Source organism: Apium graveolens, chromosome 8, assembly GCF_009905375.1.
Source record: "Apium graveolens cultivar Ventura chromosome 8, ASM990537v1, whole genome shotgun sequence".
In the NCBI taxonomy this organism is placed as follows: domain Eukaryota; kingdom Viridiplantae; phylum Streptophyta; class Magnoliopsida; order Apiales; family Apiaceae; genus Apium; species Apium graveolens.
The window spans coordinates 45,533,231-45,560,867 of NC_133654.1; the positions used below are offsets into that span (position 1 = coordinate 45,533,231).

The 27,637-nt window shown below is 37.1% G+C and overlaps 1 protein-coding gene across 14 annotated transcripts in view; it reads left to right on the forward strand.

Moving 5' to 3' along the window:
- The first annotated feature begins 2,185 nt into the window (after positions 1–2,185).
- The window catches only part of LOC141678192 (uncharacterized), a 30,041-nt gene continuing 4,589 nt past the window's right edge, over positions 2,186–27,637 (forward strand). For 6 of the 14 annotated variants that reach the window (XR_012557641.1, XR_012557639.1, XM_074484443.1 and 3 more), the window contains exons 1-15: positions 2,186–2,326; positions 2,513–2,584; positions 2,661–2,729; positions 2,837–2,908; positions 2,981–3,052; positions 3,182–3,253; positions 3,355–3,423; positions 3,510–3,581; positions 3,674–3,745; positions 3,863–3,934; positions 4,037–4,114; positions 4,334–4,399; positions 5,101–5,160; positions 5,250–5,279; positions 5,370–5,413. Coding sequence is in view for 9 of the 14 variants with exons in the window: in XM_074484443.1 (XP_074340544.1) it covers positions 2,997–3,052; positions 3,182–3,253; positions 3,355–3,423; positions 3,510–3,581; positions 3,674–3,745; positions 3,863–3,934; positions 4,037–4,114; positions 4,334–4,399; positions 5,101–5,160; positions 5,250–5,279; positions 5,370–5,413 (691 nt within the window). In the remaining 5 variants the exon portion in view is untranslated. Of the gene's footprint in view, positions 2,327–2,512; positions 2,585–2,652; positions 2,730–2,836; positions 2,909–2,980; positions 3,053–3,181; positions 3,254–3,354; positions 3,424–3,509; positions 3,582–3,673; positions 3,746–3,862; positions 3,935–4,036; positions 4,115–4,333; positions 4,400–5,100; positions 5,161–5,249; positions 5,280–5,369; positions 5,414–16,919; positions 17,132–17,175; positions 17,317–17,398; positions 17,514–27,637 lie in introns of those variants that run through there. The other 8 variants (XR_012557638.1, XR_012557637.1, XR_012557640.1 and 5 more) reach the window with 8 other exon arrangements.

The window sequence follows — 27,637 nt, forward strand, 5'->3', positions numbered from 1 at the left end:
ATAACCTAAACCCAACAGAATTCCAAGAGAAATTCAATATCAGCTTGAATTAGCCAATATCTGAATCCTTTCAGGAAACAAATTTAAAATCCAAATCCAAATAGAAAACATATAAAAACAGAATCCAAATAGGAAAATAAAATCCTAAGTGCTTAAAGCAAGAAAAACCCTTTCAACTGAAAGGTAAAAACTTGCAAGCCAAAAGTCGAATTATTAATTATATAAGCCAAAATAGGTCAGCCCATGCTGGTTGTTGAGCTGAGTGGCAAAGCTTCATCCGTTCCTTCATCATGCTTTGTTGTCCAAGTAAGCTTTGTGACCCATATTTGTCTCTTGTCATTGTCAAACCCCATTGTAGTGAGCAACAGATTAATAAGCTGATCCTCAACCAAATTTCCTTTCATATTCACATCATATAGAATTCAATTTGAGTAGATATTATGTGAAATGCAAAGGACTCAAGACTAGTAGATTACTAACAAACAAAAGCAGGACTTACCATGTTCTATTTATGCAAGGGGCAAATACAAGTAACAAAATATGAGTTGAAATTGAACATGTCTAAGTGAAGATTAATGTTGAAATACACATGGGAATATCAATATAAAGTCAAATTGTTCCTTTGTGGTGTAATAGTATGCAGGGGTGATATTTGACATGAAATTATCAAATGGGTAATACTATATTTCATAAAAATCGAAAGTAATTAATTTACACCTCAAAACCACTAAGAAAACAATAACACTAACTACATAGTTGCCTTAAACACAAAAAATCAATACCAATTTTTATTTAATAAACACGCACACACAACCTAATATCCACAGATTTGCACCGATACTGATATAACAGAAGAGCAGGACATGGATCAAATGACGGTCTTCCGACTGAAGGCTCCGAATGATCGGATGATATTGGAATAAAAAATATAAACATATTTGCAAGAGTGAGCTAACTAGCTCAGCAAGTCATAATGACAACACTGAGATTAAATAATGATCATTTGAAATGATATAAGGGATCAAATTTTCCTATAAGCGATGATTAGAATTGGATATTCACTTTTATTTTAAAACCAAGGTTAGGTTGCTGATCAGTCACGCACTAACCCCGAGCAAGGCTTCCGGTTTTGCTATATATACTCGATCCAAGGCACACATGGGCCTATCATGACCACGAATCTGGTCCGACCACGAATCTGATCCATATTAAAAAAACAATCCAATTCTATGATAACGATATGATAAGCAATGTAAATTAATAAGCTGAATTATAAACAACATTTATCTCGAAGTATAAGGTGATTCATAATATCATGAAGGTATAACAAGAAAATCATAAAGATTGGCTTTTAATCAAAGAAAGAATCAGAAAATAGAAGACCAAGAATTGAAGGGTTACAAGAATTGGTTTTCTGTTATTAGCCACCCAATTTATGTACCTCTATTTGAACTGTACTGCATGATATTAATAAGAATAGAGCTTCCACGCATGAGCTGTTTTTTCTCAGTTTTCATATGTAATCAGTTATTACTTATTTATTCTTACACAGAGCAGTTGGTGTGATTTAATCTCTAAATTGACTTACACTGGTCGTTGGCATAAAGTTGTGAATAATCTTAACGTTATGCATGGAAATTTTGCATGTTCTGCTGGGGCATTATGTCTCGACTAAAAAGAGACCAGTTGGAAAAACTTCTGCAATTCTGAACCACTCCTTGGTGCTATCAAATCAGATGAGGACTCAATAATTGCAGGAAATTTCCCACTTGCTCCTGTATATTAGATGAAATCGTGGTATATGCCTTAGGCTTAAGAATTTTTACTTCAAAGAAAAGAGATGACGAAAGCTTTTAATACTTTCCAGTCTACGTTTGTTATTACACTTGTTTTTGCTATGTTAGCAGGGTTGAAATACGGTTTTGTTGAAGGGCAGAGTGGGGGTCTTCCCCCGGAGGAAGGTAAACAAAGTCTATAATAATAGCGTCTTTGATACATCGATGTTCATCGTTTCTTATTCACTTTTTTTGTTGGAAGTGTGATTACTCCTGCTTTATTGTATTAGCTTGTGTAAAGTTCAATTTTTTTGGCATGTTCTATTTCCAAAACTGTTTCATCTGTTGATACATAGAAGTTCTATTTTTGCAGTGGATGCACTGCGTGAAATAGCTAGTCAAATGGGGATAAAGGACTGGAATTTTAACGAGAATCCTTGTGTTCTAGGCATCTCAAGCTGAAACACTCCAAAAAAAGCGGAAAGGCCACAATATAACAATTCGGTCATCTGCAATTGCTCCAACCTGGGTGAATGTCATGTCGAGAGCATGTAAGTACCCGACTCGTTAAATTTTATATATTTTTTCAACTTCAAATCCCCTGTGAAAACTTGACTGACTCCAACAAACAGTTGCAATATATGATCTATTGATTGTAAAAAGTAACAGCTCGGTGTTAAACTCTTAATGGAGAATGTAATAATGGACAAAGAGATACTCATTTTTTTGTAATATAGATTCCTCAAAGGGCAGGATCTTGATGGTAAACCTCCACCATCCTTAGCCAAGCTGCCTTACATTAAAAAGATGTAAGAGTTCTTGTGCTCGTAAATTTAATTAGTCAATTTTCTTGGTATCATTACAAAGTCAATACTAGCTTTACAGTGATTTCACTCGCAACTACCTTTCTGGAACAATACCCCGTGAGTGGGCTTCAACGAAGTTGGAGTACATGTGAGTATATCCTCGACACTAGTACCTTCTTCTTGCATGATGAATAATAATCATATCAGTAAATATGCTTACTAAAATTAACAGTGTGAAGATATAATTTGTTCCAGATCTTTCACGGTGAATCGTTTATCAGGATCAATTCCAGATTATTTGGGGAACATTTCCACTCTTACATATCTGTATGCTTTCTCCTCCCTCAAACATAATTCAATATTCATCTTAAATATATTATTGAAAAAGAATGCTATCAGGAGCCTTGAACACAACATGTTTAGTGGGAATGTGCCAGCTGAGCTGGGGAAACTAATAAACTTGAAACACCTGTAAGGCCATCAACATATCTCTTTCAGTTTTCAATATGTGTTATTTTACAGTCAAAATGTTTAATACTTGATTGTTAATTCGTACAAATACTAACACTCGGACTTTCTTCTTATTCTGGTTCGTTGAAGCGTTATTCTTGCTAACCATCTTACCGGCCAATTGCCACTCGAGCTTAATAATCTAATTAACTTGGAAGATATGTAAGTATACAGGCTGTTTGTTAAGCCGTATTCTGATATGTAGATACGTTTTGTGTCCTTCCTTTTATACAGTTAAGCTACTATCTGTATGGCTAATGTAGGAGACTAAGCAACAACAACTTCACCGGAAAATTACCTAATTTTCAAAGTTGGAAAAGACTTCAGATATTGTAAATTACTTAATCAGAGATATTTGGTTATGGATTATGTGGCACATTGAGTTAAATCTAAATCCATTTGATCTGTGTGATAACAGAGAGATTCAAGCTAGTGGTTTTGAGGGGCCTATACCTCCTAGCATTTCTACCTTGACCAATTTAACCGATTTGTAAGTAACTACTTCTAGAGTATTCTATAGTAGCTGTTTGGGACTTACTCGGGCTTTTCAATCAATCTACAACTACTTTCACCTCTATGCAGATTAATCAGCAATTTGAATGGAGGGGCATCAGAATTTCCACGTCTAGAAAACATGACAAATTTAAAGATATTGTAAGTCTGTTTTCTTTTACTATATGAGTTTGTGAATCTTATAGGAGTACAAATTTGTGATAACATTTGCATTTGCATACTTCAAAATTATTGTTAGTGGTCTCTGATGTCTTACAGAGTGTTGAGGAGCTGTAATATATCCGGGAAAATACCAAAATCTCTGTCTCAACTGTCAAAGCTGCAGAAATTGTAATACTACACACTTCCATACAGTTCTCCTCAATTTTTAAATTATGATTTACATTTATAAGAATGTCTTTTAAAGCATTGGTACTGTTTTTCTTTATGCAGAGACCTGAGCTTCAATAATCTGGCTGGAGATTTAGACAGTGTCGGTGATCTTACTCCCCTAGGACATCTCGAGATAGTGTAAGCAATCACATTTTAGTAAAAAGAGTATCACGCATTCTGATTCTGTAAAATTAGAAAAAAAAAGGAAAGATCATACAGTAGAGTCTGAGTAAACAGAGTGAATAATTTTATTACATGATGGCATGAATGTGTTTATATTTGTTAAGTATTTTGTCAACATCACATTAGATATGCATGTTTGTGTTTAAACCATTAGTTTGAATTCATTCTACTCAGGTTTCTCACTAACAACTCTCTTACTGGAAATATTCCAAAGTGGATCAAAGACAGGTCTCCTACAGAGTATGCACTTTCTTACACTCTATTTTGCTTCTTTGTGTTTAGTAAGTTGTGTCATGTAACCATGTGTCATGTTCATACTTAAAGATGACATTGCATAGCATGTAACATGAAGTGAATAACAATTTACATTATACTATAATAATTGATAACCAAAATTCATATTTACTACGCGTGAACAGTGCTGCACATGGTTATAAGCTAATGAAGATTATAGTGAAACAACACCTTAAAGAAGCAGGTGTATGTTTTCAGTAATTTTATGTTCTAACGACTTAATTGCTCTCCAACCAAAACCACAAGGTGTTTTTCCACCTTAACTCTTTGAAAAATGACACTGGGGCTACCACATGAAAACCACAGTGTCTTTGCACCTTAATTTTGAAAATTCATTATTAGCGGTTGTGTATAGGCATGATAGAGCACCGAGAACTAGTGTTCTGTTTTAGTATATGTAAACATAAAGATAAGATAGTCCTGTAACGATAAAATAATTAACACAAATAATGTTAAAATCCAACATCTAAATTCTCAGAGACCTTCAAGTGTCGTTTTATGCAAGCTCGAAAATTATTCAATGTACTACTAACTTTCCAGAAGCAACATTACTTATAAAGTTATATTATTTTGGTTGTTTTATCTTTAAATATGTCTCTCCAAAATAATATAGCATCTAATGGAATGCATGCTTCTATTCTATGCAGTTGGATAGATCTATCTTACAATAATTTTTCTTTTGAGCGAAAACCTTGCGGGGATTCATTGTAAGCTCCAAAGTCCACATGTGCTTTTTTCTTTCTTGAAATTCACAATAAAATCAAGTACTCAGACTTTATTGTTTTCTTCTAAACAGAAACTTGTTCAGAAGCAATGGGAATAACTTGTAAGCTCTAAATTGATTCTTATTGAATATTAGATGATGATATCTTAGTTTAAATTTTCATGTCCTGCTGAGGCTTTGTCTACTTACCAGGACGCATGACAGTTGCCTTGACCGCAATCCTCCTTGTTCAGCAGGTAAGTATGTCACTTTGGTTTCGTGCTTTAGTTTTCTCTTTATTTTTCATTTTATCTGTTCTGATATTTTTTTTCTAATCTATTACTTATCCGATCTTTACATTTGTTTCTGTTAATTAACCACTTTCTGTTAAGTGACCTACTCTCAAACTGTTAGGAGGGGATCTTAACAGGACTGTATATAATATTAAACACAACATATCCAAGCATCCAGCAGACAAACAAATAAATTTAAACAGTTAGGAGACATAGGCCTCGATCTCTCTATACCATATTAAGTAAGAAATTCTCCCAAAATCTTAAGGTCTTAGGTTGAGGTCTTAATTAGATCATTATTATATTTTCTAGTTCTTTTTTTTTCTGAAACACCAATATTTCATTGATAAAGCTCCCAGTTGTAGTAGGAGAGCACCATTATATTGAAACTGAACAAGAACTAGAACAGCGTAGGAGACGAAGCTAAATTCCCTGTTACACCAAGGAACTAACTAATACTACTACATAAAGAAAGACAAAATAGCTAAACAAAGGAACTGATCAGAGACATAGACCTAAAACAACATCAAGTCATCAACTGATAAGCCAATTTCAAGAAACTTCCAGGCACTTTCAAAAGAGGTAAAAATATCATCCTCATCTTCATCACTACTCCCCAGAAACTCATCTTCAAACACATCATGAACCTGTGGTTCAGCCTGCTGGACTCCTGGAGCTCGGAGAACCAAATTTTCCATGAATGCTTCAGCCAACACACTTGCTCCGTCTTCCATTATGTCCTCAAACATCTCCCACTCTTCATCCACCATTGGAGCTTCCAAGAATTGTGGACCTTGAGGACCAAGTCCCATGTCCATGTTGGATTATCTATTTAATCTAAACACAGTTTATTTATTAGCTTTTATTTGTTGAATAAGTCTGTTGCACAGACGTGGGTGTTTGCAGTAGAATAGGTCTTTAGTTGTTTTCGATATTATAGGGAGAGTGGGAGTAGTTCCTGTTTTGTAGGGACTCTCAGTAGTTTATATTCGTTATCCTGTTTCATTATCTCTTCAATTTAAGTAAGCTAGTGTACGTTATGATTCTTGTCAAATCCCATCATTTGGTATCAGAGCTTAACCATACACACATCTAGATATTCGCACAGTCAAACACACTGAACTATCACAGAAAATGGAGACCACGAAGGGTAAAGAAGGTTCATTTGGCTTGAGCTACCCACTACTTGCAAAAACCAACTACACTGCATGTGCTATGAAGATGAAAGTCTTCATGCAAGCCGATGGTGTGTGGGAAGCCATTGATCCCAAGGACCCAAAAGCTCCAGCTGACGACAAGGTGGATAAGCGGGCGTTAGCCATCATTTATCAAGGAATTACTGAAGATTTACTACTGTCCATTGCAGATAAGAAAACCTCCAAGGACGCTTGGGAGGCCATTAAGACAGTACACCTGGGTGTAGAAAAGGTAAAAAAGGCCAAAGTACAGACGCTTAAATCTAAATTTGAAGCCTTAATTATGAGAGACAGTGAGTAGCTTGGTGAGTTTTGTATGAGATTGAATGGCTTGGTAACGAACATCCGAGCCTTGGGAGAGCAAATTGAGGAAGCGTATGTGGTAAAGAAAATCCTTCAAGTTGTTCCTACAAAGTTTCTGCAGATAGTGTCAGCTATTGAATAATTTGGTAACCTCGAGACAATGTCTGTGGAAGAGACGGTTGGATCCCTAAAGGCTCACGAGGAACGGATGCGTGGGCAAAAGGAGAGTAGCGAACAACAACTTCTTTTGACAGAAGAAGAGTGGATGAAGAGGGAAAGAAATGATGGAGAGTTGCTTCTCACTAGAGAAGAGTGGTTAAAACGGGCAAATAAAGGAGGCTCAGGCAGCAGTTCTAAACAAAGGGGCAGAGAATTTGGTCGAGGTTACAGGGACAGAAGCAAGGTTCGATGTTAAAATTGCGGTATTTATGGATACTTCCAAGCTGAATGTCGTAAGGCATGACGAGATAAGGAACATAAGATGGAAGCAAACCCGACCCAGGCTGAATGTGATGAACCCACACTTCTTCTTGCAAAGTGTGATGACAATAAGGGAGAGATGATTTTGCTGAACGAAGAGGGAACGATTCCAAGTCTGAGCGCAACCGGCAAGGGAAATTGGAGTGAATCAATTATATGGTATCTTGATAATGGGGCCGGTAACCACATGACTGGTCTCCGTAGTATGTTCAATGATTTGGATGAAACAGTGACTGGAAAGGTAAGGTTTGGCGATGGGTCAACAGTGCAAATACAAGGGAAAGGCTTCGTGATGTTCAGAACTAAAGACGGAAAGAAATGCAAGCTCAGAGAGGTATACTTCATCCCAAATCTCTGTAATAATATAATTAGCTTAGGCCAGTTGTTAGAAAGTGGTAGTAAGGTTCTAATCAAAGATGATTATTTGTGGATTTATGATAAGAGTGACTGCTTGATTGTGAAAGTAAAGAAATCCGTGAACAGACTGTACAAACTAGTTATTAAAGATGACAGAGATGTATGTTTGCTAACAGAGTCGGACGAAATAACCTGGCTGTGGCACACACGGCTGGGTCATGTCAACTTTCACTCTATGCTTCATATGTCTAAAAGCAAGATGGTACGAGGATTGCCTGATTTCACTCAACCCAAGGAGATTTGCGAGGGCTGCTTAATGGCTAAGCAGACTAGACATCCATTCCCAACTCAAACGGAGTTCAGTGCTAAACAGCGATTGGAATTAGTACACGGTGATATCTGTGGTCCTATCACTTCATCAACCCTTCCTGGAAATAGATATTTTCTACTCTTGGTGGACGACTTCATCAGGGCTATGTGGGTATATATGCTCAAGACTAAGGATGAGGCTCTTGGGTGCTTCAAGAAGTTCAAGGAATTGGTTAAAAAAGAGTCAGGCGAAGAAATAAAGGTTCTCCAAATAGAGAGGGGTGGCGAGTTTTTCTCAATGAAATTTAAAACTTTATGTGAAGATAATGGTATTCTCAGACACTACACAGCCCCATATTCCCCACAACAGAATGGGGTTGTGGAACGTCGAAATCGAACTGTAATAGCCATGGCAAGGAGCTTATTGGGTGAACGAGATATGCCATCATACATGTGGGGTGAGGCCATTGGACATGTTGTGTATTTGTTAAACTGAGTACCTACGAAGGAAGTACAAGGAACAACTCTGTATGAAGCCTGGACAGAAGAAAAGCCTCAGGTTAACTATCTTCGAGTCTTTGGCTGCATATGTTACTTGAAAATTCCTAATTTTCACGTGAAGAAACTAGACAACAGGAGCAAGTGTGTTGTACACCTGGGAAGGGAAGCCGGAACCAAAGCTTATCGTGTATATGATCCTGAGACGAACAACATACTTGTCAGTAGGGACGTGATCTTTGACGAAATAAAGGGTTTGAAGTGGAATGAAGCAGATGAAGCTGAAAACTTGTCCTCTACACCATTTGTTATACCAGACCACCAGGAGGAAGAACTTCAAGGTGAAGAAGGAGAGCAACAGGACGGTGGTATATCTACACCACAACCTGTGACACCTATCTCAAGTCCCATCTCCGCTCAGTCACAGAATCATGATGGAAGTGAACCCCCCACACAATTTCAGACTTATCAGTGATATATAAAATGAAACCGAGGAAGTGGAACTGGAAAATGAATTGGCTGATGAGTTACTATTGATTGGCATTGATGAACCTACTTGCTATGCACAGGTAGTAAAGGAATAACACTTGAAAAATGCCATGGATTGTGAAATTGAGGCTATAGAGAGAAACAAAATATGGAGTTTGACAGACTTGCCTAAAGATCATCGAGCCATAGATTTGAAGTGGGTATATAAAGTAAAAAGAGACACGAATGGTGAGGTGCTGAAGCACAAGGCGCGATTGGTGGCAAAGGGGTATGTATAGAAACTCGGGATCGATTTTGAAGAGGCTTTCGCTCCTGTAACAAGGATGGAGACAGTTTGCTTATTGCTAGCACTTGCAGCCAGGAATGAGTGGGAGGTGCACCATTTAGACGTGAAATCAGCTTTCCTTGATGGCAGACTATATGAGGAGGTTTATGTCAATCAACCTGAGGGATACATAAAAGAAGGACATGAGACAAAGGTTTACATGTTATATAAGGCATTGTATGGACTTCTCCAAGCTCCACGAGCTTGGTACACACAACTAAACAAATGTCTGGAAAAGCTTAGTTTTCTTAAGTGCCCTTTGGAGCATGCTGTCTACACTAAGAAGGAGGGCAATGAATCACTAATCATTGGTGATTACATTGATGATCTGATTGTTACAGGCACTAGTGTGGGAAATATTGTTCAATTCAAGAAGCAGATGAGCCAAGAGTTCGAAATGTCTGACTTGGGTAAATTAAGCTATTAGTTCATTATAAAGGTTAAGCAAGGAAAGGGTGTTATCGAACTCAAACAGGTTGCATATGCCAAAAAAGTTCTGGAAAGGTCTGGCATGGCTGGCTGTAATGTGGTCATTTTTCCTATAAAATCGAAGCTGGTGATGCACAAAGACGAGAATGGTAAGCCTGTTAGTGCTACTGAATATAAGAGCACAGTAGGAGGATTGCGATATTTGGTTCACACACGTCCAGATATCGCATATGTGGTTGGAGTGGTGAGTCGTTTTATGGATAGGCCAACTATACTTCATCAAGGAGCTGTAAAAAGAATTTTAAGGTACGTACAGGGTACTCTAAACTACGGATTGATGTACACAAAGGGTCGAGGGGATTACATGTTGTCTGGATTTTCGGACAGCGATTTGGCAGGTGATATGATGGACAGGAAAAGCACGGGAGGCATGGCTTTCTATCTGGACGAGTCATTGATCACCTGGGTTTCTCAGAAGCAGAGGTGTGTAGCATTTCTAGTTGTGAGGCTGAATTTATGGTCGCTACAGCCACTGCGTGTCAAGGAATATGGCTGCATCGTCTTCTGAGCCAAATTGCAGATGTTTGGGCTGGACCAGTTGTGATATGTATCGATAATAAATATGCCATCTATTTAGCTAGAAATCTGGTATTTCATGGTCGCAGTAAGTGTTAGGGCGGAAAACACGCGCTAATAATACACGCAAGTATACGTGTTCGCAAGTAATATAGAATACTTTCTAGGTCGTTCCCACAGAGACTCAGACTAATTATGTTCAATTAACACTTACTCACCAATGTATAATTACTTCTCAATGTCAAGACAATAACACTTAGATTTTGATTAACTAATTATTAACTACGAGAATTAAGCACTTAATTGACACTTGAATTAACAATATTAAACACACATGAGATCACAACTTCATTACTACTTCCTTCAATAGTTATTGTTATTACCCTTAGCATGTAACAGTGATGATACTAATCGAACAACACGAAACTGATAAAAGCCAACTTTCATTGTACTAATACCATTCTACCAAGCATCCACAATTAAGACATAAGTTGAATACACATCAATTATGTTAAGACCCTATATGTCTACAGAATTTGACAACATAACGATTTAAGCACAAGTTATTCCTTATGATTACACAGGACAAGTAAAATGGTTAGAGTTACCCACTAATCATGCATACACATACATGAACCTATGCTAGCATGTCAAGTTCTAAACCTCAAGATCCACTGTCGCTTCACAAGAGATTAATACCCTATCTTATATGTTCGCGACGCACATAAGACAAATAAGCACAACCAATACTAGATATCATACAATCATCACACACTAAGGTATTAAACAACTAACTAAAGAATTCTATAGCAAATCCGTTACGACCCCATGATCACGATTAGCCCATGATAGAACTCATCGTCACCATGGGTTCATATGAAAACATGATAATAACACACGAGAATAACTAAATAAACTACTTATATTAAACCAGAGTACGTCACAAAAGTAAATAGGTTCAAAGTAAAGAAAACTAGCATCCACTGTTACAACGAAATAAAGAATCACAAGAAACTATGCTTCCTCTTCATTGCGATGTGCTAAAACGGTCTTCTTCCTTATCTCCTTGCTCCTCGATTGATACTACGATTCAACACACGTGAAACGTCTCTGAAAATTACTTATATAGGAGTCCCACAAAACCCAGCTATCTCAGAAGTTGGAAGCTCAACATAATTAGGAGTCTAAAAATATTAATTTTAATTTACGTCCTTGAGTGGCCGCTCAGCAATCCTGAGCGGGCGCTCAGCTTCCTGAGCGGGCGCTCAGCTTCCTGAGCGGGCGCTCAGAACCTTTCTGGAAAAATCTCTGTTTTGCTCCCAATCTTTGCTGCATTATGCTCCTATCTTCCCACTCGCAATGCCAAACACTTGCCAAGGCTTATTCTTGATGAAATCTCTCCAAAAATGCAAGTAATACCCTGAAATGCACAAACACTAGAAAAACGCATCAAATACACAAAATACTTGATTTCAAGACATCAATTTAAGCTATTATAAGACATTCTAAGTGGTATAAAATGCCACTTATCAGTAAGCATATAGATATGCGCTACCACTTTATTAGAGAATACATAGCAAAAGGGCTGATCATCATTAAACTTGTTAGCACATAACAACAATGAGCAGATGTCTTGACCAAACCCATGTATGTGGTAAAGTTTGAAAAGATGCGTGAATTGCTGGGTGTTAAGAATTATGATCATGTTTAGATTAAGGGGGAATATGTTGGATTATTTATTTAACCTAAACATAGTTTATTTATCAGCTTTTATCTGTTGAATAAGTATATTGCACAGACGTGGGTGTTTGCAGTAGAATAGGTCCTTAGTAGTTTTCGATATTATAGGGAGAGGGAGTAGTTCCTGTTTTTTAGGGACTTTCAGTAGTTTATATTCTTTACATGTATCCTATTTCATTATCTCTTCAATTTAATTAAGTTTTCCATTCAATAACTCTGGAAGAAAGCTAGTGTACGTTGTGATTCTTGTCAAATCCCATCAGTCTATGTCAATTAACTCTGCCATACGACCAATTAGTTTGTAGAAGAGGGATAACCTATATAAAATCTCACCACCAAGGACGGATACATAGGTTGTCATAGTGTTTCTTACCAAGTACACAAAATGAAATGAGCAGTTCCAGTTTGGGTCTCTGATCCTAGTCAGAATTTGATGGATTAGGTCATCCAGCTCAGGATGCTGATGCCAATGAGCAAATGGGATAGCAACAATGCCTGCATGTTATCCGTTTCAAGAATAACATTACAAGAACCTTTAATAAAATCATGTCAAATCCCTATCTGGACGGCCCATAGTTGTGCCCCCAGAGGTGTAAGGTTTGAGATGACACCTGCAATACAGTTCACTAAGATACCATTCAGGGTTCTGAGGACAACACTATTGCCTGTTCTGTTTCCATTAGGCGTTGGGTGAGCAAAAGCAGCCCCATGAACATTTAATTTCAAAGTACCAAAGGAAGGGGGGATCCAGTTAAGGGCCATTGGTAGAGAAGAAGGAAAAACAAAGAAATGAATGAATGGTGTTTGGACTGGGAGCAATGTGAATTGATATTGATCAATACCACCTCTTGTTAGATACTCAAACCAACCGAGTACCCATGCTTTTTCTTCTCGTTTCTTTCTAGAAATTTGCATATTTTCCATGTAAAATCTGTTAGTATCTCAGCAAGAGATTACAACTGATAAAAAACAATCCAACATCACTTTTAAATTACCCATCCAGGAGTATTGGGAATTGTAACAGAAAATAGACTAATACTTGTATGTATCATATGTGTAATAAACTTTCTCCAAATACTAAATGACAAGATTAAAACAATTTTTGAAATAAAACAACTCTCTCTCCCTTGTTCGGCCAACAAATCTACCTCTCTATTCCATGTTTTATTAATGTAAACCAGAAAAATATTAGGAAATTTTTGCACAAAAATTTAATGACCTCATGACCTGTTATGTGAGGAAAGGGTTTTACTTGTAGAACATAAAAGAAAGAGAAATGAAAAGAAAATAAAATTGTTCGTTTCATTGCTTACCCATCAAGTATGATACAATCATCTTTATATGCTCAGAGTCACTACTCATTGTGCACTTATAATATATTAAAATGAAGGAAATAAAGAGTACTTAAAATACTACAACCTTCCTTTAATTACTTTTAAATAGAAAAAATCAGGGACCCATCTTCATCAAAATGACACCGTAACATTAAAGCATAAATCAGAAGTGATTAGTGTCTTCCCTCGTCTCATGATAATTACCCCCTTCTTGAAGAGCGGCGACCTCGCCGAGAAAATCAGGAAACTTTTGCCCTTATTTCATCCAAATCCTCCCAAGTAGCATCATCTGGCAAACAAACTTTCCATTTAATCAGCTCTGATACTCCAGCTATGTTTTTTTTTGAGAAGCCGCCGATCGAGAATTGATTTTGGTAGTAAAGAGGCAGTATCAACAGCAATAATGGGCGGTAAATCTAGGGAAGTGAGGGTATTCTGGCCAAATTGTTAATTTAGGAGAAAGACATGAAAGGTGCTATGGATCTTTGAAGTTGGGGAAGTAACAGTCGGTAAGCAACAATTCCTATTTTTTTAAGAATCTTGAAGGGACCAAAGTAACGTGTAGAAAATTTGTTGTCTTTGTTGTGTTTAAGGGAAATTTGACCAAAGGCATGTCCTTTAATAAAGACTACATCTCCTTCAGCAAAATTCCTCTCAGAACGGTGTTTATTGGCATAAAGGCGCATCATTTCTTGTGCTTTCTGTAAGTTTTTCTTGAGCATTGGTTGAAGTTCGGCCCTCTGGCGGAGGAATTGTTTAACTGTTGCATTCTTAGTATTTTGGGCATGGTGATACTTGATGCTAGGGGGTACATTTTCGTAGAGATCTTGGTACAACGTCATATTCATGGAAGAGTAATGTGAAGTGTTGTACCACCAAGCATCCATGGTTAACCAATTGGACCAGTCTTTTGGTTTCTAGTGAGAAAGATAGAGAAGATATATTTCGACGCATTGATTCAGGAGTTCACTTTGGCCATCCGACTAGGGATGGTATTCCGTAGTGAGATGAGAAGCGGTGCCAAGGGCAGAAAATAGTTCAGACCAGAAATAACTGGTAAAGATTTTATCTCGATTGGAAATCTAAAATTTTAGGGTCCATAAAGCTTCATAATTTGATCCAAGAATTGTTGGACTACTTGTTAGCTGTGAAGGGGTGCTGAAGAGGTATCAAGTGGCAGAATTGGTGTACTAGTCAATTACCACCATAATAGTGTCGTAACCATGAGATTTGGGTAAGCTTTCTATAAAATCAATGCTTACTGTTTCCCATGACTGCTCTGGAATGGGAATGGGATGTAAAAGTCCAGGATATTGGATATGCTTTATTTTAAAGCATTGACATGTATCGCATGCATGTACGAAAGACATAACATCTTTGATAAGTGTCGGCACCAAAATAAGGTGCCAACTCATTTGATGGTAGCATTTATCCCCGAGGGGCCTCCTTCTTTACCGCCGTGTAGGTTTTCTATAATAGATGCTCTCAAATCGCCTACTTGGCCCACATGCAATTTGTCTTGTCATCGAAGTTCACCCTGTTGGAGAGAATAATCAGGGACTGTAGTTGGGTCTACAGCGAATTGAGCGAGAATAGTCTGTATTTATGGGTCCTATTCCCATTAGTTTTGGAGATCAATTTTCCACTTAGGAAGTACCACCGTTATGGCTTGCAATCCAATAGATTCTTCAGGTGTCATAGCTTCATGGAGGCACGATAGAGGATCAGCAACTATATTATCGCGACCTCTTTTGTACTCGATTATATAGTCAAAGCCGAGAAGTTTCGTTAACCATTTCTGTTGAATGAGTGTGGTAATTTTCTAGGATAGTAAATGCTTCAGTGCCTCCTGTTCTGTGCGGATATTGAACCGTTTATCCAACAGATAACCACGCCGCCTCTGTACAGCAAGTATTACGGCTAAAAGTTCCTTTTTGTACTTGGAGAGCCCCATGTCATGTTGTTATATAGCTTTACTAAAGAATGCGAGTGGTTTCCCCTCATGCATTAAGACGTCCTTAACGCCTGTTTTGCATGTATCAGACTCACAACAAAGTTCTTTGAGAAATCGGGTAAGCCAAGCACTGGAGTCGTGCACATAGCCTTTTTAAGTTGTGTAAAAGCTTGCTCTGCTTGAGTTGACAAGGAGAATGCTCCTTTTTTGAGCATGTTTGTGAGTGGGCGGCTGAGAGCGCCATAGTTATGAATAAATCAACGGTAGTAGCCTGTAAGGCCCAAAAATCCTCGTAGTGACTTAAGGTTTTTTAGACTAGGCCAATTCTGAATTGCCTCAATCTTGGACTAATCTGTCCCTACTCCTTTGCTACATATAATGGTCCCAAGTACTCAATGTGTTTTTGAGAAAATACACATTTACTAAGCTTGACATACGGTTTATCGTCACGGAGCCGTTGAAAGACTAGCCGTAGGTGTTGACTATGATTCACCAGGGTTGAGCTATATATTAGTATATCATCGAAAAATACCAGGGTATATTTTCCAATTTAGTCTTTGAAAATTTCATTCATAACCCCTTGAAATATGGCTGGGGCGTCTGTAAGCCCGAAAGGCATCACTACAAACTCGTAGTGGCCTAGTTGTGTTTTAAACGCCATTTTCTGTATGTCTTGTTCATCGAATCTTATTTGATGGTAACCGCTGCGTAAATACAGCTTACTAAAAATGGTGCTACCATACAGCTCGTCGAGCATCTCTTCAATTAATGGGATGGGGAAGCAATTTTTAACTGTTATAACATTCAAAGCACGATAATCTACGCAGAAGCGCCAAATTTTGTCCCGTTTCTTAACCAACAAAACCGGGGAATCATATGGAGATTGGCTATTATTCCACTGTCGAGCATTTCCTTGACCATATGTCAATCTCAATCCGCTGAAGATAAGGGCTTTTGTAAGGGTTAAGATTAATTGGCTTGCTTCCCTCCAGAATTGGATTTAAATGGTCTTCTTTTCGAGATGGTGGGAGGGATGTTGGATTCTGAAAAATATTAGAGTAACAATCAATGACTGATTGTGTATGGTGGGGGTATTTTCACCTCATTGTCTTTATGACTGGGATGGGATTCAACCGTAATAAGCTGCACTAAAAACCAAGCATGATCCTCATATTTTAATAACTTTTTCTGGTTGGATGACACTTTGTATTCAACATTCACCGCACTTGCTTCTTGAAATGTCAATTTAACTCTCTGTCAACGTATTGAAATTTCATGCTTAGAGAAATCAAAACTAACCGGGCTTAATTGAGTTAGCCACTGAACACCGAGAATAACATTATAACTGCCCAGAGGAATGTAGTAGAAATCAGAGTTAAATTCCTTTGCACCCATAAGCCATTGCAGGTTCTCAACCTTTTTATGACAGTGAGTTGTGGTGCCATCAGCTAACTGCACTTTCATTATTGAACATGTTGAGGATTTTAAGACGAGCTAACTTTAATGTGTGGAGTCCTTGTGTTCCTGTAATGGCGTGAATTGAAACACCACAATCCAGCTCTATGGTGGTTTCAAGCTCAGGCTCGAGTAACTATGGTGTGTATTCCTCTTGTTAATCTGATTCCTCCTCTCCTACCATCAAATAAAGCTGGGGACATGCACATTTATGCCCCAGAATAAAAATCTCATCCCAATTATATATGGTCCTTTCCCACGCCTTTTTTCCATCCCTGCAGGTGATATCTTGAGGATAAATGGAGCACGGTTGGTAGCGGGTCCTGATGTTTTACTAGGTTCCAGCTCTAGACCCTGAGAAGAGAATGAGAGGCTATGATTAGGATTTTTCCAAAGCTTATTGGCATTGTTCTCCAGTGCAGGTTTAAACCCAGCTGAATAAGATTTTGCAGCACCCTTCATATGTTTTTCAATCATATTGATGAATTTTTTTTTGCTCCTTAGATTTGTCAATTGCTTCCTGCAGAGTGGACGGTTTATAGATATAGAGGGCTTGCTCGATATCAGGTCTAAGCCCACTGAGAAAACTAGAGAGATAAAACTCATCTGTTTGTAGAGTGTAAGTGCTCATCATATACCCTCGTAACTCTTCGAACTGGGCAATATAGTTGTCAACAAACCCTGTTTGAGTAAGCTAATTAAATTTTTCGATGAGATTGCCTTGGATACCTGTGGAAAACTGACGTAAGAAAAGGGGGACAAAGTTTTCCCAATTAAGATTGAGGTATTCAGCTTGTATGGTTTGGTACCAGTAGTCGGCTTCATTATCAAGATATAAGGCTACATAGATAACCTTGGTGGGAGAATCTAACACCGGATTGAGCATGAAGAATTTTTCTGCTTTGCTGATCCATCCCCGCACATTTTTTCCATCAAAACGTGGAAAATCAATCCTTGGGAAATTTGTAGTGTGGTTGGGTAGATCGAAAATACGGTGGTTCTCTAGTATTCTGCCAAGTGGTATGGCTGTTTATATAAGGGTTAGGTTGAGGAGTAATTACCGGAGTTATGAGAGGGTTAATTAGTGGTGTGGTGGGTATAAGCGAAACAAATGTATAGGTTTTTAGTGATAGTTTAGTTGCAGAATTAGAGGTATTGTTCTTAGCTTGTGAGTTTGGTGTTGGTAAAGGCGGAGGAACATTATGACCAAATTTAAGAGCAGAATTGGAATTAATTTGAGTAGTAGTTGTAAAGTTATGAGAGGTAAATGCTTACTGGTGTTGTATTGTGGAAGAAGAGGGTGGATACAGGATGCTTGAGTTTGATACTGATCAGACAACCCTTGAATTTTCTTGGACATAAGATCCCTGTCCACCTGCATCTAGGTAGCAACCCCCTAGACCCGAGCCCCCATTTCCGCAAGCTGCTGCATCATTTCTTCATATTTCTGGGAGCTTTTTGTTTGAGTTTCTTCGAGCTGTGCTTCTATGGCTTTAATAGTGTTTTAATGTTTTTGGAGCGATGGCCCAGCCATGGCCCTGATACCAATTTGTTACGTGTGGAAAGGGTTTCATTTGTAGAACAAAGAAGAAAGAGAAATTAAAAGAAAATAAAATTATTTATTTCATTGCTTACCCATCAAGTTTGATAAAATCCTCTTTATATGCTCAGAGTCACCACTCATTATCCACTTACAATATATTAAAATGAAGGAAATAAAGAGTACTTAAACTACGTCGTCTCGGATAATACTACAACCTTCCTTTAATTACTCTTAAATAGCAAAAACCAGGGACCCATCTTCATCAAAATGACACTGTAATGTCAAAGCATAAATCAGAACCGATTAATGTCTTCCCCCATCTTATCTTAACATAACCTAAACTCGAATCTAAAATCCCCGCAGAAAGATTGTTGGACCTGAACATGCAAACTTTAGAAGTAATCTAAAATCTCGTATAAAGATTTATTGACCTCATAACCCATCACTGAATGCAACCCATGTGAAAAAAATCTACGATTAATGCATATTCAATAACAGAAACCAACAAAAATGATACGAAGGAGAAGCTCTCGAGTCCAGTCGTATAACTGTCTCCTTAAAGCTATTATGTTCTTCACTGTATGTGCGATTAATTAGCCTCCCAAAATAAAACGAGAAGACGACGATGTTACATGAACAACACCTTTGGCGAACTAGAACGGAGAAAGAAACTATCACCAAAATAGAGAGAGTAGGGTATGTGTTTAGGAGGAGGCTGTGTGGTGTATTTTGAATGAGTGAATAACCCTAAGCCTAATACATTATTTTATAGACTCGAGGAAACGTGTGCGCTACTCCACGCATAATTAATTAAAATGAATTAATCAATCAGTTGGTTAATAAATCAAATCAGTAATTAAATCTGATTATTAACACATCAAATTAATTATAATAATCTGTAATCAAAATGAATAGATTTAAAAGCCCAAGCCCAGTGAAAATTATATTTAGAAAAACTAGTCTGTGATTATTCAGACCAATTTTTTGCTACATTCGTGTCCGCACATTGCACACACGGGCAAACTCGAGGGCTTTGCAAGCCTTAGATTGTCCCTCGAAATCCCAAGATTTGCACCCCTTGTACGCGCACGTAGATGTTGGAGCAATACATAAGTAACACATTTGAACACTAAATAAATGTTTTTCTATATAAAGCTATGTATGCTCGTTTCCAAAATTAATGTGATACCTTCTTCTCTTCCACAAATTTCCATTATTAAGAGAGTAACTTGAGATGATCATATCTCATCCATCTTTAAGTCATTTTGAGTGATTCAAAGTGCCTCGGAAAGCTCTTTCGGAGGAGAATGCATTCCAAGTGTCAATCGTTATGTGCATGCAATATTCATCTACTCAAATTATGGCTCAAATTACTTGACAATGTGGGACTACTACCCACATTTTCCAAAAAACCATTCAAAATCTTTGAGTAGATTTGACATAAAGTTAGCTCTTTTGGTTAAAAAGAACGAAGCTATTATTGCACAATTGTTGGGTAATGAATAGAACACGGGGGGGGGGGGTTGAATGTTTTTTAAATAATTTTTATGTATTTTTGAACCTTTTAATAATGGTGAACAAAGTGATCTATATTGTAGAGATAATGTGTTTTAACAGAATAATTAAAATATGCATATAAACATAATATCTTTCAAAACTCACTTAATTTTAAATAAAAAAAAGTTAGTGTTTGCTATAAATTTCTGGGTTCTTAGTATGTTGAGAACTCAGCTTTTCTCTTGAGAGTTACAAAAAATTTTAGATCTATTTATTACAACTAGAACAAAGCATCCAGTGTTCACTTTATAGAACAGTATACACTGGTTTTTACACAGCATGCAACATGTACTAAACCCTACTTTTGGATAACCAAATCTTTCTATTGTTGGCTTAGTGTATCTTTGCTAATTTTGCACACCTGTGACTTTACTTTGTGACTTTACTTTGCCGGTTAATCATGACTTTACTTATCGATATCTCTAATAATCATATAGTTGTTTGACTTATCGAGGTCTCTAAATTCTCTATAAGGGAATTTGGCTTATCGAGATCTTTCGTCTTCATGTCTTCACTTTTGCTTATCGGTGTCTCAGAGTTCTCTAGTGACAAATAGACTTATCGATATCTCAGACATCTCTAGTGATATTTTGACTTATCGATATCTTAGAGATCTATAATGATATTTTAACTTGTCGATATCTCAGAGTTCTCTAGTGATATTTTGACTTGTCGATTTCTCAGAGTTCTCTAGTGAAGAAATGACTTGTCGATATCTCAAATTTTTATGTCTTCAATTTGGCTTGTCGACTAAGTTCTCTAGTAGTTTTTCTTGACTTCTCGATAAGTCATTCTGGAGTTCTCGAATGACTTCTCTATAACACATAATATGTGACTTGTAGATTTCTTGACTTAGAATATTTTCCCAAAACACATCTATTCAACTCTAAGTTTCTTCACACTTTCTCCGAGGCATGATCTTCATGATCTTCTTCCAGAGTTCATTCTTGGGCTTGAACTATTTACAGAAAAATACTCCAATCTAATATATTTACATATTTATAGACTTAATTGTTCCAATACACAATGCAAACATAGATTATCATACAACTTACTTAGAGTTGTCAATTTGACTTAGCTTTTTATAGTACATGCATGTCTTGCACAACAATCTCCCCCAATTTGTGAGAAGATTGCTTATCATAATTTCATTCCTGTTAACAAGACTAACCCCAAGCTATAATGGAAATATAGATTTATACATACAAATTGACACAAATACAACATTTATACATTAGGTGATTTTTGAGTTAAACGGATATACGCATAAGAGAAATACTGTATCTCCTATTTCTTCACTAGGTCCTTTAAATATACAAGAATTTCCAGTTCCTCTATGATTGGTGTCCCTCTTAGAGCTTCCATAAGTTTGATTCTGTCAGGTTTTTGATAACCACTTAGCAAATCAATCCTGAATTTTGAGAATGTGTTAGCTTTGACATTTAGAAATCTTCCATCCTTGGAAATTCTGCTCATCCCTTTTGCCTTGAGATCTTCAGATCTTTGAATGTATATTTTTATTTTCTCTTCATACTTCTTCTTCCTCTCCTCATATTCAGCATTATTTCTTTCTCTTCTTTCCTCCCTTACTATCAACCATTCAGCTAAAACAGATCTTCATGCCCTCATTGCAGTATCCTTATCCTTCAGTAAGCTTATCACTCTCTTGATTTCTGTGGGTGAAAAGGTATCCATTAAGTTACAGCCAAGAAATGTGAAGGACCCATCCTCCTAGGAGATTCTTGCTTCCCTTAGTGTTACAACCCACACTCTGACTATTTCCTCAGCTAGTTGTTGAAAGTAGTCTTCATCCGAGTTGCACCAGTTTAGAGGTTGAAAATCACTTTGCTAGTAAAAATTCCAAATGGCCCTCTCAGTAACTTGCTCTTTCTTAGGTTTCCTCCCAACAGACTTGTAGTGAATTTTAAGTGACGGATTGACAGAAGGTAAATTTGTGATTTTCTTGAGAAATATTTGGCTTGAGGTGATTGGTATTTTCAGAAAGGTGTTAGTAGTCTATTTGTACAAGTATTTAGGCTTTGAGGTTTGAGATGGTCTGGTATTTGAGTTTGTTGGCATATAGGGTTGAGCTTGGTTAATTTGGATTTTTAGGGTTTGTTGGTGTGGTTTTGAATTGGCTCCTTCTTTTTCCTTCTTCTCTCATCACCTCTCTTTTTCTCCTCCTTCTTCTTATCTTTGCTTCCAGCTGCCTTGGAGGATTGACTTGGGTTTGATCCAGAAGGTTTTTGATCATCTTTGTTCTGCTCATCATCATCCAAGTCATCCTTATTGAATTGAGTTTTAGGCAAGTTGGCTTCAGAAGTCCTCAAATATCTCTCTAACAGCTTAATCATTTCTTCATCTTCAACAGTCTTATTTTGCTTAACTTTCAAATCAGACTTTAGAATCATGATGAACTTTTTGTTGGCCATGACACATTGCTTAGGGATTTGGAAGTGTTTGCAATGTTTGTTGGTAGCACAGATGTATGCCACTCCCTTGCTTGGCTGTAAATATGCTTCTGGAAAAGCAGCCATTTGAGCCTTTTTCAATTCAGTTAGCAAAAGAGTGTCTTCATGAATCACTCTATGAACTTTGTTTTATCTGAATGTCCAACTCAGATGTCCTTCTAGAGATAAGATAGTTAAGGGACACCTGCATACATATGTCTACCCCCGAGTCATTTATATTGATCACAATCCTTTTCTCCTAAAAATTGTTCGTTGTCACTAAGATCACCCTTATAGAGTTTATTGTCCTGTCCAAGGCCTTCTTGTAAGTGAAGAAATTGTTATTTAGAGAAGCCCTAAGAGCCTTGATCAATTCATCAAATTCCCTGCTTAGACTAGGTCCCTCAGCTGCTCTGATAAGCCTCTCCATTCCAATATTAACTTCTTGAGATTTTCTCTTGTCAGTAGCTTGGACAGTTTGAGTAGATGATCTTAATAGCCTAGCCTCTATCTCCCCCTTAGTCTTGAAGTGCATGCAGAGGTATGTTAAGCTTTCCTATGATAGCTCCCAAAGCCACAACATTTTGCATTTGTAAGTGCTTGTGAGAGTCCACCAAGGTCTGAATGTCTGCCTGTTGACTCTGCACCAAAGAGATGGGAGCTTGCACTTGAGCTGTGAGTGAGTCATTGGATGTTTGCAGAGTGGAGACTTGACTTTGAAGTTCTTGAATTTGGAGATTAGTTGATGTAGACACAAGTTGTTGAGAACTTGAAGGAATAGAGAGGCCAAATGTGTCTTGCATAGCTTGTTTGATACCCTCCATGAGAAGTGCAGAAGGCTCATATCTGCTTTGGTGAAGCTGGTTTAACTTGAGCTTTGTGTCATTTGAACTTGTGATTTGTTGTTGAACCACTTCATGGAGAGCAATGAAAGATTTTATGAGATTTTTAACATCTGTTTCCATAGAAGTCAGATTTAGCCTTGACATTTGGTCAACAAAGTGTTTAAACTTTGAGGTGATCTTGACTTGAGAAGGTATGATCTCATCCATTTTCTCTTTCACTAGCTTCCTTATTTTATCTCCATGACCAGTCAACTTTAGTTTTAGAGTTTTACCAAATAGGTGAAAATCCTTGAGTTGAGCTTTGTAAACTTCAGTGGTTGCATTATAGACATCCTGTGGAGTCAAGGCCTTGGCATTACTTCCAAGAATAGTGATATATTCATCCCTAAACCTAGCCGAGACCTGATCCATCTCCAAAACAAAATCTTTCGACAGCCATGCAGCCACATTCCCATCTTGTTCTACATCATTTACAATTTTCTCCTTCTGTTTTTTAACTTCTTCATTGTATGTTAGCAGAATGGCTTGATAGTCATGATTGCTCATATCTGAAGTAAGTAGATGCTGTAAGATGTTTGCTAATCCAAAAATTTGCTCAACAAGAAGATCATCCACAGTTGTAGGTTGAGAATCAGTTGTCTGTAGCCATTGTGAGATGAAATGTGGTTGCTGAGATTGAGAAGTTGAGGGTTGATGTGTAGGATCAGAACCACCTGTGATAAGAGTCACATTTTGACTCATAGATTTCTTTGTGTTTATGACAATATGTTGTTCTCTACTAGTTGTTGAAACCTCCAATTGAATTGGAGGGGATTTGAATGTGCCACTGTCATTTGTAATAGCCTCAAACCCTTGTGTGTCTTGCACCACATTGTCACTTAAATGTGTTATACTTGCCTCTTCCATAACAGGGTAATTGACAATTGTACTCTTAGCATCAATTGTTAATGCAAATTCAGCTAGGGTTTTGAGGGGAGTTGTTCCTGAAACTGGAACCTTCAATTAAATTGGAGAGGATTTAGATAGCTCCCCCTCAGAAGTACTACCCTCAAACCTAACAGCCTGTGAAGGCTGATTTGCACATGAAGGTACATTTGTGATCATAATGGGGTCTTCAATAAAAACTACTGAATCCCCATATTTGCGATTATGTCATCAAGGTCTACCCCAGCTAGTAGCCTTGCACCATCTAAATTTGGTGTTTGGGTGGTGAGTAAAGTTTCTTGAACCAAGTCACTTGAATGGGCTTGTACTTGAGAATTAGGTTCAAGTACATGGTAAGAAGAAGAAATTTGAGAGAGTTTGATCATGAGTGAGTATTGGCGGCTCCCCCTGAGTGAATGAGGAAGCTTCAATAGATGTGCTCTCACTGTGTGTGCCATCCTTATTTCTTCTTTCATACACTAGAACTTGATCTAGTGCAGGTGCAGACTTATTACAAGATGCATTGGGGAGAATACTCTTTTCAATAGAAACACCCTGTTGAGAGGATGTCTCTAGAATTTATTTTGACCCCATTTGTACAACTGCATCCTTTTGGGATGATACAGAGGTGGCTTGAGTGGTCAACTCAGTTTGCTTAGCCTTCTTTGATTTTCTGACCAAGGGTGACATAGTTGGTATTTGTTCATCATCACTCTCATTCATTACAATACGGGTTATCTCATTTCTCTTCTTTTTACTCACTTCACCCTTTTGAGAGGATGAAGTGGTTGGTTTCCTAGCTGCTATTTGTTTTGAAGAAATAGGCTCAACATGGGTAGGTTCCTGTGGGTGTACCTGTATTTGTGCTTCCACGAGATCATGAACCATTATTGCACTAGATTGAACTACATTTGTCCTCATGTCAGGCATAAGGTAATGATAGGTCTTAAATCTTTCAATCATGAAAGGTGTTAACTTAAGACCTACCCGTACCTTATTTTTAGTAGTAAGTGATCCAAATAGAATTTTGGACACTTGCTTACAGTTACCTATTAATGACCTATCTATACCTTCAAGCATATGTATGTATTTCACTTTATGATTTAAAGCAGACATAATGAATCTTGGAAGACAAATTTCTTTATCTCTTGAAGTGAATGACATAATGAGCCTTGTGCTCAATTCCTCCAGAATGTAGTGTCCTACATTGATCAGTTTGATGTGAGCCATTGAGTAGACATTCTTATGCACAACACTAGAAATGTTGTCAAATCCTGATCATAGAATCAAACAGAAAAGACCACTCTCTTATCAGGTTTTTCTTGTTCAAGCTAGACAGGTTAATCTTCTCAGAGTATTTAGTAAAATCCAAGACTTCAATACAGCTCCTCCTGATTTAGAATCCCTACTACCTTGTCAGTTGGAATGTTCAATGCTAGGTTCATATCAACTTTAGTTATCTCAATCTGTTGTCCTTTGATTTGACAATTAAACACTATACTTGAAGACTGGTCTTCATGCACAACAGTCCTCGCTACAGATGTGTTCCAGAAATCACCGAGTATATCCAGATAGAGAACTGGATTAGCTGTGAGAGCTTCAAGAAAGTAAGTTTCAGACAAGAACTTGATAAAGCTCTTGAAAGTTTCAGGTGCTTGATTTGCATCTAAAAATGCAAGGAAGTTGGTCTCCTTTGGGATGAAGGGTATAATAATGTTTGCTGCCATTGTTGTGAATGTGTAGATCAGTGGGTAAAAGAAATTAGAGAGAAAGGACTTGAAATGAGAGAGAAATCGGTTTGGAATTAAAAAAGCTTGGTCACTTGGAGTTCTCGAAGGCGTAAGTATATGTATGTCGAGATGTCTGGGTATTTATAGTAAAAGCAGATGACTTGTCGAGAACTCAAAAATAGACGTTTGGAATTAGTTTATCGAGAAGTCATTTTGAAAGGTGAAAAACATTCGATAAGTCATTTTATTTATTATTGTAAAGAACTGAAAATAAGCTTATCGAGGTGTCAAATAAATTCCCAGTTTGTCCAAAATGGACTGAATTATTTTAATTTTTATTGAATAAATCAAAATAAAATCAGAATAATTTTATCAAAAGTATTTTACCAAAATAATTTATTGGATTAAATTATTTCAGTTCTGAGATATTTATAAGTCCAAAAATTATACTTGTAGAGAACTCTATGAGTTAACACTATTAGAGAACTCTACAATGACATATCGATAAGTCATAATAAAGCTTATCGAGAAGTCACTCGAGAAGTCAGGAAATTGACTTATCGAGAACTCACTCGAGAAGTCTTAGAATGACTTGTCGATAAGTCAATTAGACTTATCGAGAACTCAGTTCTCTATATACTTTTGATCACTTTGATTCCGCATTGTGTTAATTTTACATATTGAGAATGTAAATCAACAACCAGGCAGTTTACTTAAAATTTGAAAAATTCCAAGCTGAATTTTATCATTTTGAAAAATAAATATGCAGAGATTTCTGAAATATTTATAATTCATATTTCAGTTAATTTCTAATCAAATTAAATTAATTTTGATTTAGTAGAAATTAATCTGCTGCAAAATATTAGCTGAGTTCTTACCTTAGGATGAAGAATTTAGCATTCCAATTTTACCTACAAGTTTGGTGAAAGTTGCTTCATCCAAAGGTTTAGTAAAAATGTCAGCTAATTATTTTTCTGTTGGAACAAAAATGAGCTCAATAGTACCATTTCCAGCATGTTCTCTAATAAAATGGTACCTTACATTAATGTGCTTTGTTCTAGAGTGATTAACTGGATTAGCCACAATAGATATATCACTAGTATTGTCACACATGATTGGAATCTTGTGTAACACTAGGCCATAATCCATTAGCTGATTTCTAATCCAAAGCACTTGGGCACATCAACTCCCTACAGCTATGTATTCAGCCTCTGCTGTAGAAGTTGACACAAATTGTTGTTTCTTGATATACCAGAATACAAGTCTTTGTCCAAGAAACTGACAGCTTCCACTAGTACTCTTTCTGTGAGTCCTGCATCCAGCAAAATCTGCATCTGTGTATCCAAGAGCTTCAAAACCAGTTCCCTTAGGATACCATAATCCCAAGTTTGGAGTTCCATTTAAGTATCTGAAAATCCTCTTCACAGCCATCAAATGTGATTCTCTTGGGTTGGCTTGAAATCTTGCACACAGACATGTTGAAATATGATGTCTGGTCTACTTGCAGTTAAGTAAAGCAATCATCCAATCATTCCTCTATAGCTTGAAATATCTACACTCTTTCCCTTTTTATCTTCATCCAACTTTGTTGCTGTAGACATAGGTGTAGATGCAGGTGAACAGTAGTCATGCCAAACTTTTTCAATAAATCTTTAACATACTTAGTTTGGATGATGAAGATTCCATTCACTCTG